General features: G+C 36.4%; 3 protein-coding genes across 5 annotated transcripts in view; 2 read left to right on the top strand and 1 right to left on the bottom strand.

Moving 5' to 3' along the window:
* homer3b (homer scaffold protein 3b) overlaps positions 1 to 7,541 on the top strand; it is a 49,687-nt gene extending 42,146 nt beyond the window's left edge. Inside the window, exon 11 of the mRNA XM_055048920.1 lies at positions 588 to 7,541. Coding sequence (XP_054904895.1) covers positions 588 to 773 — 186 coding nt within the window. The 3' untranslated portion in view covers positions 774 to 7,541. The remainder of the gene's footprint in view (positions 1 to 587) is intronic.
* A 487-nt stretch (positions 7,542 to 8,028) lies between these two features.
* On the bottom strand, positions 8,029 to 10,221 carry uba52 (ubiquitin A-52 residue ribosomal protein fusion product 1). The gene is made up of 5 exons (XM_055048907.1): positions 10,189 to 10,221; positions 9,659 to 9,770; positions 8,765 to 8,851; positions 8,469 to 8,571; positions 8,029 to 8,186 (listed from the first exon to the last, which is right to left on the bottom strand). Exons 2-5 carry the CDS (start codon positions 9,759 to 9,761, stop codon positions 8,093 to 8,095), a joined length of 387 nt encoding a protein of 128 aa, XP_054904882.1. The 5' UTR covers positions 9,762 to 9,770; positions 10,189 to 10,221; the 3' UTR covers positions 8,029 to 8,092.
* Positions 10,222 to 11,611: 1,390 nt separating this feature from the next.
* si:ch211-198o12.4 (uncharacterized protein LOC555550 homolog) lies at positions 11,612 to 17,678 on the top strand. Of its 3 annotated transcripts, none has more exons than XM_055048788.1 (13): positions 11,612 to 11,792; positions 11,868 to 12,051; positions 12,311 to 12,420; positions 12,836 to 12,927; positions 13,451 to 13,560; positions 14,572 to 14,739; positions 14,982 to 15,091; positions 15,335 to 15,426; positions 16,015 to 16,115; positions 16,739 to 16,848; positions 17,036 to 17,219; positions 17,299 to 17,384; positions 17,487 to 17,678. In XM_055048788.1, exons 2-13 carry the CDS (start codon positions 11,886 to 11,888, stop codon positions 17,613 to 17,615), a joined length of 1,458 nt encoding a protein of 485 aa, XP_054904763.1. In that variant the 5' UTR covers positions 11,612 to 11,792; positions 11,868 to 11,885; the 3' UTR covers positions 17,616 to 17,678. The 3 variants fall into 3 exon arrangements, with proteins under 3 accessions (XP_054904763.1, XP_054904780.1, XP_054904772.1); XM_055048805.1 differs by having other exon boundaries at positions 17,039 to 17,219; XM_055048797.1 differs by having other exon boundaries at positions 11,873 to 12,051.
* The last annotated feature ends 1,776 nt before the right edge of the window (positions 17,679 to 19,454 follow it).

Below are 19,454 nucleotides of genomic sequence, written 5' to 3' on the forward strand. Positions count from 1 at the left end.
AATTCCTTGTAAAAGAATTTATAAAAACAGGTGTGCTCTGTTTTAATGCACCTTTTGCCTGACTTATTTTTCTTAGATATTCTGATTCATCTTTGGGTACTATAAAAAATATAGTACCTATTTTTGCAATATTTTCCAGTATTTCTGCTTTCAAAATATTTATATTATCAGCATAGAAGACATCACACAACTGGTGTGAGAAAGCAATCGATAAAAACCTTTTACCATTATTATTTCACTATTATTCAAAATAGTTAAATTTGCTAAAGACAAAAGGTCTTTAGTTTGCAAGGTAAATATCTACTTTGAAGCTAAACATTTTGCTTCATAGATAAAAAATTTTTTAGTTTACCAAAGCTAAATTTGTAGATTGGAACTAAAGATTCAATTTAACTAAATATTTAGATTTGTAAAATTGTAAACTAAATAATTGGTTTGCCAATTACTTGATTTGAACCTAAGTAATTAGCTTGTTAACTAAGCATTTAGCTTGATAGTTCAATATTTAATTTGCAAACTAAATATACTCGGTGATCAAATGTTTATATCAGTGAATAATAAAAGCCTGTTTCTCGTTGCTCAAATAGGATCTGGAGAGACGAAACACCGAGCTGGAGAGTCGTGCTCAGAGCGCTGAGGAAACGTTGGCCACGAATCTCGAGGAGCAGCAGCAAGCAGAGGTTGAAGTCCAGCGAATCATCGGGGTTCTGGACGTCAAAATCGGTGACCTGAAAGGCCTGAGAGAAAGTTTAGCAAAACTGGTGGATAAGTAGCCACAGCTGGAGCTGGGATGCATCTCCACAGTCTGAGTTGAATCGGTGCAGTAGGACAGCAAAGATCGCAGAGATGAGGTTGACCTTTTTCTGTGAGAATCAGTGAAGATTGACAGCTTTCTCAAAACCTGTTTTATCATCTGCAACTGCTGACTAACCTCTGAAGGAGGAAAACCTGTCCTCTATGGAAAACAACAACACTCCAAATTACAATCTTTATGGCTTTTTGATGCCGTAGCTTTTAGTAAAACTCTCACCTGGAATCTCATTTACAAATACAATCAGACATATTTATACTCACTTAATCTTTAGGTACATTTAGGTGTTCATAAATGATTCACAAAAGCAGAAAATTATGACAAACCTGGATTGCTTTGCCTCATCTGGAGCCAACAGTCGAACGTGTAAAGAATGCACAGCTTTCTGTGAACACACTGCAGTTGCAGCCATTCTGCTCTATCTGCAGTCTGTCCATTCATTCCAGTAGAGAACAAGCATTGCAGCGATACCAGTAACCTAAACCTTCAAATAACTAAGAGAAGCCTGCCTTTTAAAATACCCACACTCACGTCTTCTGGTTTAAATATTTGTCCTTTTTTTTGCCATTTAAATTGCTTCCTTGGTAGTTTTGCATTGCTGCATCAGTACACAGGGAAAATATTTAATTAAAAGTACTTAAGGCAAACAATGAGTGGATAAAGTCCAGCACAGTAGGTATAGATGACCCACGAAGACTTTTAATTTGTTTTTGCCCTGCTATGGTAGCTAATTGTCCAGTTCAAACAGTGACAAGCTGTTTAAACTCGGGGCTACATTTGAGATTTTCACTCACATTAAACCTCAACTCTCCTCCCGGCTTGAGGTGAGCCCGTGTTGACGTACCATAACTGCTTGTTGTTTCTGCAGAGGATTTTTTCTTGCAAGACAACAGTGAAATTACTCATTTTACTAACAAATTAAAGAGGACTTAATATGCAAAATTTGCATTTAGCACATTTTTCTACTTTAATTCTGGTCTCAACTGCTTCAGAAGTTTATGTTTTTTGTTGTCTAGAAATCTCCTGATTGTTACGAACACTGCTCCGTTACCCAGCAACCTTAGCCATGCCCAGCCTGTTACTTAGCAACCGCAGCAAAGCTCCAGCATGTTTGGTCAGCTGGTTTTACCGCTTCATGCGCTGTACAATGGCTGCTGGAAAAGAAAAGTGTTTAGTTATTGACTTACCATTTAGTAAACTTTTTGTACAATGTTCAAGGACTGATGTATGAGGTGTTTGGGAACACCATGGTGCCTCCAGTTGGAGGTTTGGTCAAAACGTATTGCTGGAAGGAGACCCCAGATTAAATTAGAGACTATAATCCCCTTTTTGTTAACACTTTGGTCACCAGAAAGAGGTGACCTCATGGACTCTGCTGACTGACTTCAGATAAGCAGAAGACAATGGATAGATGAAAGTCAAAAAGAAGAAATAATCTTCAAAACTTTCAAAGTATTATTGTTGACAAAATATTAGCAAACCTTTAGGCATAGACTTGAAATATGTCAGTAAAGACAATATAGTAATGATCACTTTGACTCTGTATTGTCAGAAAAATAAGGAATAAATTTCAAGTTGGATCAGTACTGGTACAAAGGTTGAGGATCTTAAAGCAAACACAGAAAACAATGGCGTATGTATTTGATTTAGTCCCAGTGGCTCATATCTTTTTAGGCCTTTCAGACTGCAGTGAAAAAATCTGATATACCGGTAGGGCACATTCGCCTGCTGTGTGGAAGTAGCCTCGGCTTTTGTTTCTCACCATTGGCCCTGCTCAATGTGACTGCATGTTCATGACTCATTTAATGACAGTGCCAACTCAAATTAGCATTTGGCAAGAAACATCCATGAGCTATCCTTTGAGATAAAAATCACTTCAGCATCAAAGGAAGGTCATACTCTGTTTTAAATCCACTTTATTAATTAAGCCTGGTAAGTAAAATGCAAAACCAAAAGCTGCCAGCCATTCAGCTTTATATGTTCATAGTAATGAAATTAATGAGCCAAAATTAATAATGTGAGGCCTCATTGACAGAAAATAAGTGAGTGCATCTTTTAGGAGGATTGCTATTTAACACTATATTTAATGATTCTGGCCTGTTCCTTAAATGTCAAGCTCATTGTGGTGTTATATTCTCCATGATAGGGAATCCAGAGTGGTGATTGAATTATCAAATAGCCAAACAACCTGAGTGTGTGTGTAAAATAGAAAAGGACAGTGATAGAGCGGCTCTGCTTTCACCAGAGCTGTATGTATATATTTCAAGCGCTTGGGCATGTCTGGACAGACAGTGAGATAACAGAGCCTTCAGGGTGCGAGTTACATCAGACAAGCGCCTCATCAAAATTCTACATGTGTGGTTCCAAGAAACAAGAGAGAGTGAAAGGTCAATTGTCTTATCTTGTAGTTTTCTCTGAAGTCTACATAATACTGAAATAAACACCTGGACTCCTCACGTGGTTGTAGAGATGCCACATTTAGGTTTAAATCTTCTAGTTACTATTAGTGATTCAATTTACTAATGCTTACAGTAGGGTTGGATCAATTAGTCAAACAATCATCGACTAATTTAGTAATTGATTGTTATCTGGAGTAAACGGCCATTTGCTGAGAAAATAGCAACTTAGAGCAGCAAATGTATCAAAAATATAAACATTTTGCCATTTAGATGGAAACGTTCTTTGCCTGTAAACATGTTCTAAAGTGACATCTTTGGCTTCACTTGGTTCAAATTCTTAAAAAAAAATTCCTGTTAGCATTTAATATTAAGAGAATGTCCCCTGAAAGCTGCCGAATATTAGCCTGCTAACCGTTTGCCGAACGTTAGTTTGCTAACGGTTTACCGAATGTTAGCCTGTCAACCGTTAGCCTGCTAACCGTTAACCCGCTAACCGTTAGGCTGCTAACCGTTTGCCGAACGTTAGCAGGCTAACGACTGTTGGCCTGCCGGCTGTGCCCAATATCACAATGTGTTTTATTAGGAACATTACGTTCGTTTCCCGAACGTTAGCAGGCTAACTTTAGTGTTCGGTGCCGAACGTCCGCAAACAACGTTTTCCGGACATTTAATGATATTTCATTTGTCCGGCAAAGGTTCGCCAAAACGTCAAAATGACCCGTATTAACGGCATTAAAGAGTATCAAGACAAAAGTAATGATGAAGAAAAACACAAAAACAACCCTTCATCCTTTATTTTGAATGTCTTCAAACCCCCATAGATTTGGAGACATTTATGTTTAAAAATTCAGTATTTTTAAACATACAATGTTTATGAAAACAACAACAACAAAGACACCTTACAGTCAGTGTCAGTATATTTTAGTACATTTTTACTAATCAAAAAATAATGGTTAACTATTTTTTCACTGTAGATGCATTCCTTGTAACAAATGATCAAGCGTATAGGAATGCAACTTCTTGCGTTTCAGGCAATAACATTTTTATTTATTTTATTTTTTGGGGATTATCTATTTGCATCTTTAAAAAAAAAACTTATGTGGTTTAATAAAATATCTGCAGAATCTGACAATTTTTTTCCACCCAATTAATTACCAGAATAATCGATTACTAAAATGATTGTTTGCTTTAGCCCTACTTACAAATGGAACACCTGCATTAATTGCCATGAGGCTGTGGAGATGCACCCAGTAGAAACGTGGTCAGGGTTTGGACTCATGAAGACAAACTGCCGGATCTCCAGCTCCCCACCGTTCACAGGCAGCAGGATCACACCAGCCAACACATCAAGCGATGCAACAACTCGCTCCAGCGCAGAGGATCGCCAGCATAAAACTGTTTATATTTTATAAGAACTGCTCTTTCTCACAACTTGTTCTATCATGTTCATTGATGCGTTGTGCGCAAGAACCGGGATGAAAAATCTGCAGCCAAAAATGAAAAGAAAAAAAATTAACTTAAAAAAGTGTTGAATTTAAATTTAAGCTACAGCTGCTTAACAGAAGTCTGCATGAATCCGAGGATTTTTGTCTCACGTCGAATCATTTTGCACTTCGTCATGTATCTGTGCCAAGTTTAGTTGTTTACGTTTGTCAGTATTCACACACAGAAAGATTAAGCTTAACTTTATAAACTTTGTGTTGCTCAACACTATTAAAACCAATATTAGTAATAATTGTGAGCTCAGCAGATATGCAGGTCGCTATGGTAACAATGCATGAGCCTTGCAGCATCCCTTTACCTGCCAACCAATGAGACGCTGTATGTGAGCACACTGTAAAAACACACAATCTCACGAAGCCATTTTGATCTCGTTTCAGTGCAAATATCTTAGTAAACTTGAAATAAGAGAAACCTAACTTATAAGTAAATTTTCTGCAAGATACAGGATTTTGAGTAAATAATTCCTTAATATTGATTTTAAAAAAAACTACTGGTTTCCCCTGGCAGATTATTTTACTAAAAATAAGATATTTTTCCCATAATATAAGTAAAAAAATCTGGCAGTGGAGCTATCACTTTTTCATCAATATTAAAGATTTATTGACTCAAAATAAGTTCCTGTATTTTGCAGAAAATGTATTTTGCAGAAAATGTTCTGGTAATTTACCGTATTTCAAGTGTAATACAATATCTGCACTAGAAACTAGATAAAACTACTTGGTAATATTTAATATTTTTGCAGTGCAGCCTCAGGTCCAAACCGCACAACACAGTAATAAAGTGGTACTGAGCTGACCCGTCTGTCAGCATAAGATGTGAACTCCAGATGCACAAAAACCATCAATTTCTTCTTTTTTTTATGGCTTCTTTGCAACTGATGAGTTATTGATTTCTCCGTGACAGTTGTATAGGTACAAATACGGTTTTTGTTTTTTTGTTGTTGTTTTTTTTGCAGCTGAAGAAGCAGTGACAGCCAGAATGATTATAAAGCATCAAGATGTGAAAACAGTTTGAGAACCAAACTGCATTATGATGTATTCAGTCATCTGAAAAAGTATTAACACCTCTTGAGCTTTTCTGCTGTTTAGCACAGGACAACCACAAACTTCAGTGTTTTATTGGGATTTAAAATTTTAGTCTAATGAAGTAGAGCATGATTATGAAGTGGAAGGAAAATTACGTTTTAATAAAATACAACGTGTCACATTCATTTGTATTCAGCCATCTTTACACAGATGCCAGAAAGAATTGCTTAAAGAAAACCTTAAAACTGCAGTAGTAACTTTTATAAAATTAATTTTTACATATTTGTTAATACTGCCACCATGTCATGACAGTTTAAACTGTGATAATAATCAGTGAAAAGAAATGCACCGCTGCTGACCAAAGACAACCAATCAGAGCCAGGAGGAGGTCCTTATTGCTGTCAATCATCTCATGTACTCACTGCTAAATGTGCTAATGGCAGAGAAGCAACTTACCATTTACCCGCCATCATAGAATATTTTAGTAATCGAGAAACTGATTGATCTTTTTACAGATTATCTGTCTCGTATTAAACTGTAACAACATGGTGACAGCATTAACAGATAATTATTTTTCTAAAAGTTTCATACTGCTCCTTTAACCACTTCATGCCAAAATCTACAGATAAGAGTGGCAGAACTCTATTTAAGGTTCAGACTTGAATTCAATTGAGAATCATTATGAAAACCTGAAAACTAATGTTCCTCACGTTTAATTCTGATTTTACTAATTTTCCTTACACTTCATTTTCTGCATTATAAAATCCAAACTGTGTAAAATGTGAACATTAAGCGGTACAAGTTGCTGCATGTTGAGCTTTGATTTAGTCATTTGATAGTTTAAATAAAATCTCAGCTGTTCTGATTTTTATGAGTCACAAATACACTACAAACATTTCTTCAGCCTCGTTAACCATCTAAGGATCAAAACTCGGCTGCTGCCTGCAACCGATCCAGCAACACTCCTAACAAAGCCGCATGCTTGTAGAAAATGGAAATCATGTAGATTGAGACCTTTGCAAAACCTCTCATGATATGTTAATATATTATGACGAATTGCCACCTTACATGCCACCAAAAAGGAGGGAAGGAAAAAAAAACGCTCTGCAAGGTTAATGTCAGACATTTGCGTCAGAACAGCCTCGTCTCTGATTTCTGCACAGCGACCTTGTAGGTTCATTAGACGGGGGCAGAAACAGACAGGATGCCCTCTACTGCCAACAGACCAGACTTCATGTAGGCTTAGTCAGCATTCAAATATTTAACATGCAGATTGTGACAAAAGTGTTAAAGGAAAGTTAATAACTGGACATTTGGAGTACTTAAATTTGCTGTTTTTTTCTTTAAATCTGCTTGTACTGAAGAGTAAAAGCAGAATTTTGTATCCCTTGTGTGTGAGTGTATATACTTTTTGAAATACTAGGCTAAAGATGTAGCACTAACATGAAATTATCTTCTTTCATACATTAGGATAGACTATAAAAGGAAGCGCTCTATCTGCAAAAGAGCAGCGCCAAAGATTTTCCGCTGAACAGAAAAACTCCGCCTAAAGGAATCTCCTGTTCGCCTCCATTAAATTTTATTTTTCCAGGTTTTCTTTCCTTCTGTCCAACATATCTAACCTTCAAATACAACTCCAAATACCTCAGAGCTGTCCATGGAGTAGAAGCAAACCACCCAACAGGAAGCGTGCTGACGACTAAACTATCAGCGTTAAATAAATCTTTAATGGGATCTGACGAGATGATTTCATTATATTTGTACCGACATGTTTTAAACATTAAAATTTTGCCCTGCAATAACCCTGCTGTGGTTCTTTTAATGGAAAAAATATATTTACCATTCCTACAGAAATGAAATCTTCAGGATTTCTAACATGTTATAAAGGTTAATTTAGCTACTTAGAAACTAAAATACTTAGTTGTAATAAAAAGTATGTAAAGTTTTGGATCTTTATACATTTGATTTTTTTTTTATTGTTGCTGAACTAGTTGCCTTTCTTTCCTTGTGTCTTAATGAGCTCATCCAGGTGATATTTGATTTTCTGTACTGATTATTCTCAGACCAGTAAGTTCTGGAAAAGTCCAGTTTGAAACTCGAGGAAATCACATAACGAGTTATCCAGGACAGAGGGAAAGTTTCTGCCAAAAGAAATAATGTGAGCTCCTCAGCCATCTTCATCTGAGAACATTTGGCAAACTGTAATAAAGAGTTCATTGGACCAGCTGTGCCTTATTGCAGGTAATTATGTCACCATATTATAGCAGACGAAATGACACACAAACCAGGCTGGAAACTATTTTCTTATTTATTTTAACGCAAAATGGCGCACAGTGCCAATCCAACCAAAGTGTTTACTTCAGCTTCTTCTTGGGGCGAAGGTTGTTGGTGTGTCCACACTTCTTCTTGCGGCAGTTCACAGCACGAGGGTGCAGACGGGCGTAGCACCTGGGAGGAAAAATAATCTGTTTTTCAACAACTCACATCGAAAGATGTAGTTCTGTTAAGAACTAAAGTCAGAATATATTGCATCAAAAATCTATTAAATACAGAAAAACTTAGATGTGTTGTAAATTAGAATAAGTGAAAAACTAGTTATTTTGAGTTTAAGACTAAAAGTTATCTTGATATTAAGCTGTATAAATGCAAAATTGTTTAGTCTGAATATGGTGACTTAATGAAGAGGAATTTTGCACATAATGGCGCAAATTTCTGCATAACTCCGCTTACTTGCGGCAGATCATCTTGTCGCAGTTGTACTTCTGGGCCAGCTGTCTGAGTGACGGCTCGATGATGCCGCCGCGCAGACGGAGAACCAGGTGGAGGGTTGATTCTAAAACACAATGAAAACACATTTTTATACCTCAAGTTGTTTGGAAAGTTGTTTTGAAATCTCTTTAAAATACTTATATGTTCCATTTATAGGAGGAATATCAGATCTGCAGAAAGACTAATGGTTTCTAATCCTACAGATTATTTGCATCTGTGTTAGTTCTTCTGTGCATTTTGGGATATTCAAGCCTCACCTTTCTGGATATTGTAGTCTGACAGTGTGCGTCCATCTTCTAGCTGTTTTCCAGCAAAGATCAGACGCTGCTGATCTGGGGGAATACCTGCAAACACAAACAAATTACTAAATGTCCCAACATTTAAAATGTGTCAAAATGTATATAAACTAACCCTGATTAAACACAGACTAAATATTCTGAGTTTTTTTGCGTCAGAACAGCCTCGCTGCATGACGGCACATTTACTTGCAGTATTTAATTTTTCCGCACATGCACATTGATCCAATAAACCCACAAACTAAAACACTGATGATAAAAATAATAAAACAAAGTTAAAGTCACAAATTAATATAAATTAGTGAGCAAACTTTTTCTGTTGCTCCATAGACAACTGAAAAAAAATGCATGGAAGAGTCCAACATCTCTACACTTTGTGTTTTTAATCATACTTAAACCTGGAAAATGAGTAAATACCAAACATTTCTAAACCAATTAGATCCCTGTCACGTTCCTCACACCTCGACATCAACTGAAAAGTCACAACTTATTGTATTATTGGTGGAGACGAAACTGACCACCAATACTACACATTGAACCACCTCAAAAGCTGCAACTGTACATTTTCCTTACGGTAAACTATAAGAAAAAATACAAGACTGACAAAATAAATGTGTCTGAAAGCAGATGCAGTACAGTGTGAGGTAATAGGACAAACTTTTGGTTGCGTTCTTGTTACAGCTTTAAGGTTTGCTACAAAGTAAACAAAGCCAGATCATTTGGTATTTTCCATTGCCTTGGCTATAAAGCAAATAAAAATACCCCATTACACTGTAACTAATTTGACATTTTGGCCAAATTAAACAATGAATTGAAGACAATTTACTGGTATTTGTGGTAAAATGAAAACCTCACCTTCCTTATCTTGGATTTTTGCCTTGACATTTTCGATAGTGTCGCTGGGCTCAACCTCAAGGGTGATGGTCTTCCCCGTCAACGTTTTCACGAAGATCTGCATGTTTGCAGGCTGGAGGAAAAAAAACTCATGTCAGATTTGACGAACGGGTAGCTCTTCCAATGACATCTCAGAGCTTACAGAGTTCACATTATTCTCACACACAATCTACATAAGCGCTAATATTTATGCTGGTCGTATTTTTGTTATCTAAAATGATGTAAATGTATCTCCAGGGCCAGTACAGACTGATATGAAACGTAGCATTAGCCGTTAGCTCGGTGAACTCGTTGAAAGGCCGCGCCACATGTCTGTCGGTAACGTGAAATCTAAATACGATAACGCAAATTCTGCACCTAAAACACGAATGATACCAACCAAGCAGGAACTATTTTTAACTTAATAGACGTCGCAGCAAAATATTTTTGTATGAAAGTGTTCAGAAGAGTTAAAAATCCTAAAATAAAACCCGACCAGAACGTGTACCCACCCGGCCGCTAGCTGAGCCTCAACGAAAAGAGAGCGGAAGAAAACGCCGCTGATCTACGTCACTTCCGTGTTCTGGGTTCCATTGGAGAAAAAGACAGCTTTTTTTTTTTTTTTTCTTTAAAGCAGTTTTAATCTTTAATCAACATTTTACCGCATCCATATATTTGGTTTTAAATTTTTAACATATATTATTTGATATGATTTGAAATATTACTGAACTGAAATGGAATTTGACTGACCTCTGCCGTTGCCATGGAGAAATTGACTTTACGTGACAAACGTAGTGAGGTAGTACAGCTGGTAAAACTTGGACACACCATCACTCATTTTAGCCCAAAAAATTTATATATATATATATATCTATAGATATATATATATATATATATATATATATATATATATATATATATATATATATATATATATATATATATATATATATATATATATATATATATATATATATATATATATATCTATAGATATATATATATATATATATATATATAGATATATATATATATCTATATATATATATATATATATATATATGTATATATATATATATATATATATATATATATATATATATATATATATATATATATATATATATATATATATATATATATATATATATATTATATATATATATATTTATATATATAGGTACTTCATTTTTCATATATTTTCAGGTGTGGGTTTGGGTAAATGGAGTAAAATCTTTCCCAGTTTGTTTATTGAAGGCAAATTTAAATCAGAATGCCGTTATGCACAAATAAAGCAGAACGATTTATTTTTTAATCTCCATGTCAAACGCCTGTTGAAAGTAAACAGAAGTATCTATGTCCAAGTCATACTGGTGAATTAACTCCCTTAAAGATGTGAAGCCCCTTTTCCACTTCCAACTTACCCCACTAAAAATAGGAAGTAAAATTTAATTTGTAGATATAGAATTAAATTTGTCACATTCAAGTCAGTTTTAATCACTAAACTGTCCATTGAAGGAATACACTTTTGATATTTACAATGAAGACTAGTATAAATACTGAAACTGATTTAAAAATGTACATTTTTACATCTTTATTTTTGTATTATTTTGTTTTCATTCTGATTAGATTATTTTAAAAACTGGGAAAGTCTTCTTCGGTCATTGAAGCATGAGCAAAAGTGCATTACATCATGTTGCATCATATTTGTCTTTCCTTTGCTTTTAAAGATTTTGCCACCTCCCTATTACTTCATGTCCCTTTGTAGATGTACACACAATGAAAATGAACAATTTTTGGTACTGTTTTTATTTTGACAAGTTATTTGACACCATGCCTTTAGTTTGTTTCTTTGCAGTTGCAGCTAGCAACATTATCATGTTCCACAGCACAGAAGTTTCCACGGTGAGGCATTGTAGCATTTTCCAAATGCTCTGAAACCATATAGCTGAAGTACATTTGCATTGCTCCAAGAAGGACCCTCTAGATCTGCAGAGACAGAAATTAGCCATATGCTCATGCAACTCACATAAGGGTAGAGTGAGACTTTCAGCTTGGAGGCAGCAGAACAGTATTCTGAAAGCAATCGACAGCTTAGACACTACAAATACCAGAGGTAGGTGTCCCGCCGTGTCGTTTTCCATGGATAACTTGCAGCAGAATAACTCTAACATGTCTACAAACTTTCAAGCAAAGGAAGACTTTTACCATGGAGTCCCAGGGAATGTCTGGCCGTCAGCTGCTTGTCAAAAAATTTAAACCAACAGACACAACAATATTCAAGACGATGGAAGATATTCCTGAAACCGTCACACATGCCTCTTATGTTCCAAAACCTCTATCAAAATTAGTAAGATGTGGACCAAAACATTTAGGTATGTCACAGTCTTATGTGTTATTTAGATTTGCCTTATGAATTCATATAGCCGCAGTAATTATGTGAAGATTTACCAGATTTTGCCAAGATTTGCTTTTTTAAATCAAGTTAAATATTGAACAGTGAACTTCTTAACCTTCTGCACCTCGTAATGAGCAACACTGAAATCATTGCAGTGAGGCTTTATCACTTGATCATGTCGTCTGTAAAGTTTAGCAAACGTCAAATCATGCTTTTGTTTCGTTGTTTCTCTGTAGAAGAAGGTTTTCCAACGATAAAAGGAGATCCACGCACTTTCAACTTTACCACCCATTACAAAGATATTTTTAAGAAACATCTTCACCAGCGTGTGCAGCCTGTTAGAAAGGTACTTCACAAGGTTTATGACGAGAATAAAAACATTCAGTTCTGAGATAATTTAATGGGAGAACAGCTAACATTGTTTCACAAACTCTCTTTAGAAATGCTGCCAACATACTTGTGATAAAGATCGAGTAGAAAATAACAGACTTACACAGAAGTTCAACATTTACAAGTGTGTTAGATAAACTGTCCTTCCTCCCTTCCTTCCTTCCTTCCTTCCTTCCTTCCTTCCTTCCTTCCTTCCTTCCTTCCTTCCTTTTCCCTCCTTTCATTCCCTTCTTCCTTCCTTGTCTATCCTGGCAGATAATTGTGAATCCAGTAGCCCATAAAACATTGTTAGAACTAATTTAAGTTAGGAACCTACTATAAAATGAATGATTAAAGTTATTTTTACTTGGTTTCTTGCGTTTGTTTTTCAGCATTACTCCACCGTCATCATAGGCGACCCTGAGAAAGGTTCAGAAACTAAGACAATATACGGAGAATCGTACCCCTACCTCAATCTCAGCAGGTACGAAACTTTTCTCCACCTCTGGAAAGTTTCTGTCAAATTACTCATTTCATTTAAACGTGTCTTTTCAACTAATTTTAGTATCTTAAAATGCAATAATCTGTCATTAGAAGAGTTCAGTAATGGTTAGTATTTTTCACCTCAAAGTTATTGATCCCAGATATGGAGAACAGTGAACTGTAAAGGTCTCGGCTGTAGTTTAAACTACTGTGGTTTTAAGTGGTGAAACGTGGAGCGAGATGTTAAAACGTGAATACGAATCATTTTCAAGAAAGTAAAAAACCAGATTCAATAGCTGACGGACATTTCTGAATGTGGACAAAAAAAAAAAATTAATTCAATAACAGAAAAAAGAGACGCTGAAAAGTCAAAGTTTGTTTACCAAATCACTGTGCATAGTTGTTTTCTTTATGGCCAGGCAACATTAAGTTATTGTAATTTTTAATCTTATTGTTGCTTTTTGAAAAATGTAGATGATTTTGTATTTTTCTTATTTGTAATTAACAAAAGAACAAATGAATAGTTTTCACAAACAGCCGAAGAAGAAGGATAATCAGGTGCTCAACCCGAGCGATGTCTTCAATGGCTCCTGGATCTCGACCTTCAAAGATGACTTTAGAGGCCACAAAGTTGGTATGTTTTTACTTACTGTGAGTTTAGCTCTGTTACAATGGCTTTTAGATACAATGATACAGAAAGTGAACCGGGAAATGAATGTGGAGCATTTTGCCACTTACAGTGAGGAAACAAGGTGTTGAATATGTTAATTTGTCTCAGCAAATATGTTTCTCATGGGCTTGTTAAGTGTTGGTAATCTACAAAAATCTACAAAAAAACAAAAATTTGTAATAAATGAAATGACACAGGGAAAAAAAAAATCACTGGTGAAAATCAATTGACCCTTTGCAACTAAATCATTTGAGGCGCCATGATGGACATTGGAAGGGAGGGACGGGAAAATTGAATAGAGGAACTTAAGTTGTTTCTGGCAGTTTATTCGTGGTTTCTACTTGTTCCAGTCAAACTAATTTGTAGGAAAACATAACACACCTGGTCGGGCCTCATATAGGCGGCGGGGTTTACAGAGGCTAGAAAAAGTTAGCACGTTATGATATTTATAATGTGATATAAACCATATCACATTATATGATGTCATTCATACTGATGTAAATCAGAATGAATATCCATCGCCGCTGCCGCGTCTTTCCTCATTAAAAGTTCACCAGAAAAATTACAAGTTTGCTTTGCATCCTTGTCTGTTTGTGGAGTGAATCGCACTAGACCCTGTGACCATTTCTGAAGTGAAATCAACTAAATAAAAGCTTTATTAGGCCAGAGATGTCTGTTTTTTGACAGGCTGTACATGAGCGCATTGGTAGTTTGGACGTCCGTCATGGCGGAGCGGGCCGAGTTCTGAAGAGACGCAATGTGCAAATGGTTAATACTGAAAAGAAACTGCAAAACAGCTTACAAACCATCGAAATTAGTCAGTATTTAGAAAGCAATTCTCATGTCATAGTCAGATTACTAGAGCTGTTTTAGGCCATAAACAGCTCAGATACCCCACACATACCTGACACAGGTGTCCTGATTCATATTTTGCCATGCATAATCTGCACAAGGATAACTCTGACATGCTTGCAGACCTTCAGGGAATCTCCTCCCAGGACACGAGTATCCTGAGAGCTACCAGCGACTTTCAACCAAAACTAAGCGTCCTGACGGAGCAAGACTTTCCTATAAGCATGACACACGCCAGCTTTATTCCACATCCACCATCAAAACTGGTAAAACCCAAAGTCAGTCATTTAGGTATGTTGTTCACATTTGCTTTATGATTTAAATGAAAAGCCATGCTAAGTTATGAATGAATGGCCACAGGATTTATCTGAATATTTAGCAGAGTTTGCTAAGATTAGCTTTCCAACAACAAGTTAAACATTGAACAATAAACCTTTTAACCTTATGTCCCTTGTAATGAGTAATTCCAGATCCTGCTGTTGGTAATGTTTAACAAAAATGTCAAATCATGTTTTGTCTTTTTTTCTCTGTAGAAGAAGGTTTTCCAACAATAAGAGGAGATCTACGTGCTCTCAACTTTCTCTCCCAATACAAAGACACCTTTAGGAGGCATTTTGTCCAACCAATAGAGCTGGCTGAAAGGGTATGACACAAACAATATGGTGGAAACAAAAACATTCACTTCTGAGATCATTTTATTGTTTCAGAAACTCTCCTTAGATTTACACAGTCAATTATGATAGAACTATTAAACAAAAAAGAGGCCGAATTAATTAGTTTGATCAGCTTTAAATGTCAAAATGTATAAAATAATTGTTTCTGGTGGAAATATCTTACAGAAATTACAATTAACACCAGATTAAAAGTTTTTCTTGTTGTTTTTCAGCATTACTCGTCCGTCTGTATGGGTGATCCTGCAAAGAGTTCAGAGAAACAGACATCATATTCATCTGCATTCCCTCAGATCTCCGTCAACAGGTCAGAACATTTTCATAATGAGGAGAAATGTTACAACAAAATAAATTAGAGTCATAGCTAATCATTGTCAAGGAAGAAAAATAGATGGAATGGTGGTCAGAAACGCTTGAATGTGAAAGGATTAAAGTGCCATCTTTTCACTCAGCAGTGAAGAAACTCAATAAACTTCCTGTTTGCAGCAGGGAGGATAAAGAACAGACTTTGGATCTCTAGAAAAAGTCTGAAATATTAGAGTTGTTCTGTTTCATGGCTGCATCAGTGCAAGCAGGACTTCAATATCAGAAATCATCAGGTTCAGATTGTGAAGGAGGATTTCAGGGCGACATGTTGAAGCGTGGATCAGTCCAAACTTTAACCCCACAGAGGAAAATTAAAGGAAAAGTTATCCAGTTTAAGACTGACAACTTTTTACTGCAATAACAAAATAAAAAGGAAAAACATTTTGAAATACTGAAACCTTTAATATCGATGTATCATCAGGCACCATTAAATACTTATAAATTAAAATCTTATTGTTGCTTTTAAAAATGTTGGTCATCTTATATTTTCTTATTAATGAACAAAATAACGATTGAAACGTTTTTACAGTCCAACGAAGCCGATACGTCAGGATGAGTTGAGACGTAGATATGACTACAAAAACGACTGGGCCACCTCCTTCAGAGAAGACTTTAAACCCCACAGAGTCGGTTCGTTCTTCCTCATTTTGACTTCTGTCCTGATATAATAATGCAGTTCTCTGTCTCAGTGAATTAGATGCAGACAGCTTTATAAAAGTGAAACTGTGGAACATTTGGCCATTTACAGCGAGTAAAAAGTGTTGAATATGTACCGTTAATGTTTTGGCCAGCAATGTCTTCCAACAATAACCGAGGAAATCTACTCACAAAAAGAAACCTGCAAAAATTAGGCCCTAAATTATGTATAATAAATAAAACAACACGGGAAGAAAAAAAACAAAAACTGCAAAGTAGCTTAGAAATCCAAGAAACCAGCTGAGATCTGTCAGTATTTAGAAAACAATTCTGCTCTTATTTTCAGATAAGAGCTGGTTTAGGTCAAACTGAAAGTTGATCATCAGGTTTCTCTTTGTAAACAGATGAATAAAAGCAAAGACCTTGGCGTCCTCGCTTTTGCAAAACCTTCATAACAGTTGATCTTGATGTTTAAACTCCTGAATGTTCTCAGTCATTCTGCTGCAAAAACTGAAACGCTAAGTTTCCTCAAACTTTATCTCTCTCTGCAACAAGGATAAACAACGAAAAAAGCAGTGAAAGCAGTGATTAATCTAGTTTTGTTTCCTTGTCAACAGAGCCTATTGTCCAAGTAAACCAGGTCCAGAAAGTCAGCTCTCTGCCCTTTGACAAGGAGCGAAGCGCAGAAGACATTCCTTTAACCACCAACAACATCTTCTACTCAAGTGTAAGCTTACAAATCTTTGCAGTTTCTATGTGTTTATATTGGCACAAACATGACATTCTTCTTAATTCCTAACTGTTAAATTCCTAAAAGGCCAGCTTGGGACCTTTCATAGAGCGTGGGAGTTTTATTTAATGTAGATTATTTTTGATTCAGTAACCTGAAGGTGTCACATTTGCTCACACACCAGCAGAAAGGCTCACAGCTTCCAATCTCTTTACCTGATCTCGACTTGATTACGAAAAGTAACGTCTATTTTGGCCCAGAAAGTGAGTCAAAAGAAAGCTACAAAAAAACTGAGGAGCGCATCCAACAGGCCGTAGATCAACCCAAACCAGTTTCTTATCCGAAGAGTTACATTCTGACCGGACCAGGTATGTGTCGAAAGAGTAATGATAAAAATAAAAGAAATAGTAATAATAATAATATGTTGTTCATTTACTTATTTTTCAGATTTGGAGCCAAAAATCAGCATGACAATGGCTGACTTCAAGCCTAAGAAGATCACGCAACAGCCGCAGTGTGAGTCGCAGAGATCGGTGAGGAATCATCCAATTTCCTGCTGCAGTGACTGATACCGTTTCTAATTGTGCAGGAATGTCTAAGCTTGGTGATTAACTTGATCTCTGTACACCAAACAGACCAACTTCAAGTTCCCGCTGAGCGACATGAGTTTCAGCACAAACTACAAGGATGACTACATCGTGAGGCCGTTGTTCCCGCCGCCCACTCCGTTCGACCAGCGCCACAGCAACGTTAAGCTGAGATGATCGTGAATCAAAGCTGGATTTTGGCTCCTAATAAATATTTCTGAACAGTTTTAATACAGTAAGAAGCAAACATGCAATGTGTTTCAATAATTTGAGGTATTTTGATGTTTTCTATTAATTTTTTAAATGTTACATTAGAAGTCAAGTAACGTCAGAGTTAGACCAAACTTGGGATTCAAAAGCTGCTTTTGTTCTGCCACTTGAACATGTAGCCTACACAGCAAAAGAAGTGGTTAAAAGCCAGACTCAGTGGGGTAGAGCTCATATTTCTGATGCTTTGACCTGGCAGACTTGGTTCGGCTGGAAGCCAAAATCACAACATTTGCTGCATTTTCAGCTGCTGCGGTTTGGTTTCACGCTGGTTGGTTTCACCATAAGTCCTCGACAGGTTTGAGTCCCAGTCCAATCATCTTTGCCCCATGTCTTCCCTCTCTCTCATAACCCACTTTCCTGACTGACAACTGTTAGTAAAGGGAACCAGAGCCAACAAAGTTTGAAAAAGCTGTTCCCCTCTTTGCTTGTGGGGGCGCTGCACCAAGGACTGAAGGAAACGACAAAAACCTCTGAAAAAGACAGAACTTCCTTCTTCAGGAAACGTAAACAAAAATGGAGTGGTATCAGATTTTAGCAGATGCAGGATTTCTATTTTTTTCTTTGGCAAAATTTACATTTGTTTTGGTAGTTTTTACCCAGAATGCTCAGCGCTGTAGTCCAGTCTCCACTGCACTTGCATCCACAAATGCTTTCAAATCACATCAGAGTTCACATAAACCGAGACTGAGCTTTTTAAATGCACCAGAGTTTGGTTAATCTGGACTGAGCAGGGCTGGTGTCAACCTTCATGTTCCCAGATCCTCCAGTTTATTTTAGGAATAACAAAGACTTAAATTATTCACCTCACCAACCCGGCTCTCTTCTAATGAACTGCAGACAAATTCTTAGGATCCAAATAAACCAATTCCTAGAAAAGTGAAATATTGCAGCAGAGTGCAACAACTGCTCTAGTTTAAACATAAACTGTCAGCATCTCCTTCAGCTGAAGCAGCTTCGAATATTAATGTGGTTTTTCCTCTCTGAAGACATTTCGAAGTGCTAAGAAGGTTACTGTTTTGCAGAAAGATGCCCTCCAGGCTGCCCTGCACTTCCACCCTGTTTACACTGTAAATTTCAGAGCACTGGAGTTACAATCTGCCTATAAAAACAAACCATGTTGAAGCAACAACAGAGCCCTGATCCAGAAAGGATGAAGAAAGAGGGAAATGGTGGCAGGGAGGAGAGCAGCTGTAAATAAACTGAACACGAAGTTCAACAACCTGGCAAAAAAAGGAACCAAATCAGTTCTGGCCAGAATGGTCCAGTGAAGCAAGAACCAGGTCCAAAGGCCACCAAAAAAATGTTTCCCCAGAAATAAATCAGCAAATACTGGAAGATTTTTTCAGATATTAAACCTTTTTACAGTTTAAAACAGTTCCAACATTTTTATTGGAAGCTTCAATTTTAATCATTTAACAATTAAAATGCAGCAGTGCTGGAAGATTAAATTCAAAATTAATTTAATTAATTTAAATGAGACTAAAGTGTTCATGTCTGGCCACACCAGATCACAAAAGTTATATTGTTGTTTGCTAAACCACAGAATAATGAGGGTGGTTTTTTATTCAAATTCAAATGTGTATAAATGTGTGCTCTCTATTTCTTAGGTTTGTTTTTCAATCCTAAGTTAAAGGCTGAGTTAAAGGTTTCGGGTTGCTGAAACTTTAATCATTCCTCCGTGCAGAACTGGTGCAGCAGAGTCAAATGTTTATTTTGGCCGACTGACTTGTGTGCAGCTTCTCCATG

Source organism: Poeciliopsis prolifica, unplaced genomic scaffold, assembly GCF_027474105.1.
Source record: "Poeciliopsis prolifica strain line A6 unplaced genomic scaffold, Auburn_PproV2 SCAFFOLD002, whole genome shotgun sequence".
NCBI lineage: Eukaryota > Metazoa > Chordata > Actinopteri > Cyprinodontiformes > Poeciliidae > Poeciliopsis > Poeciliopsis prolifica.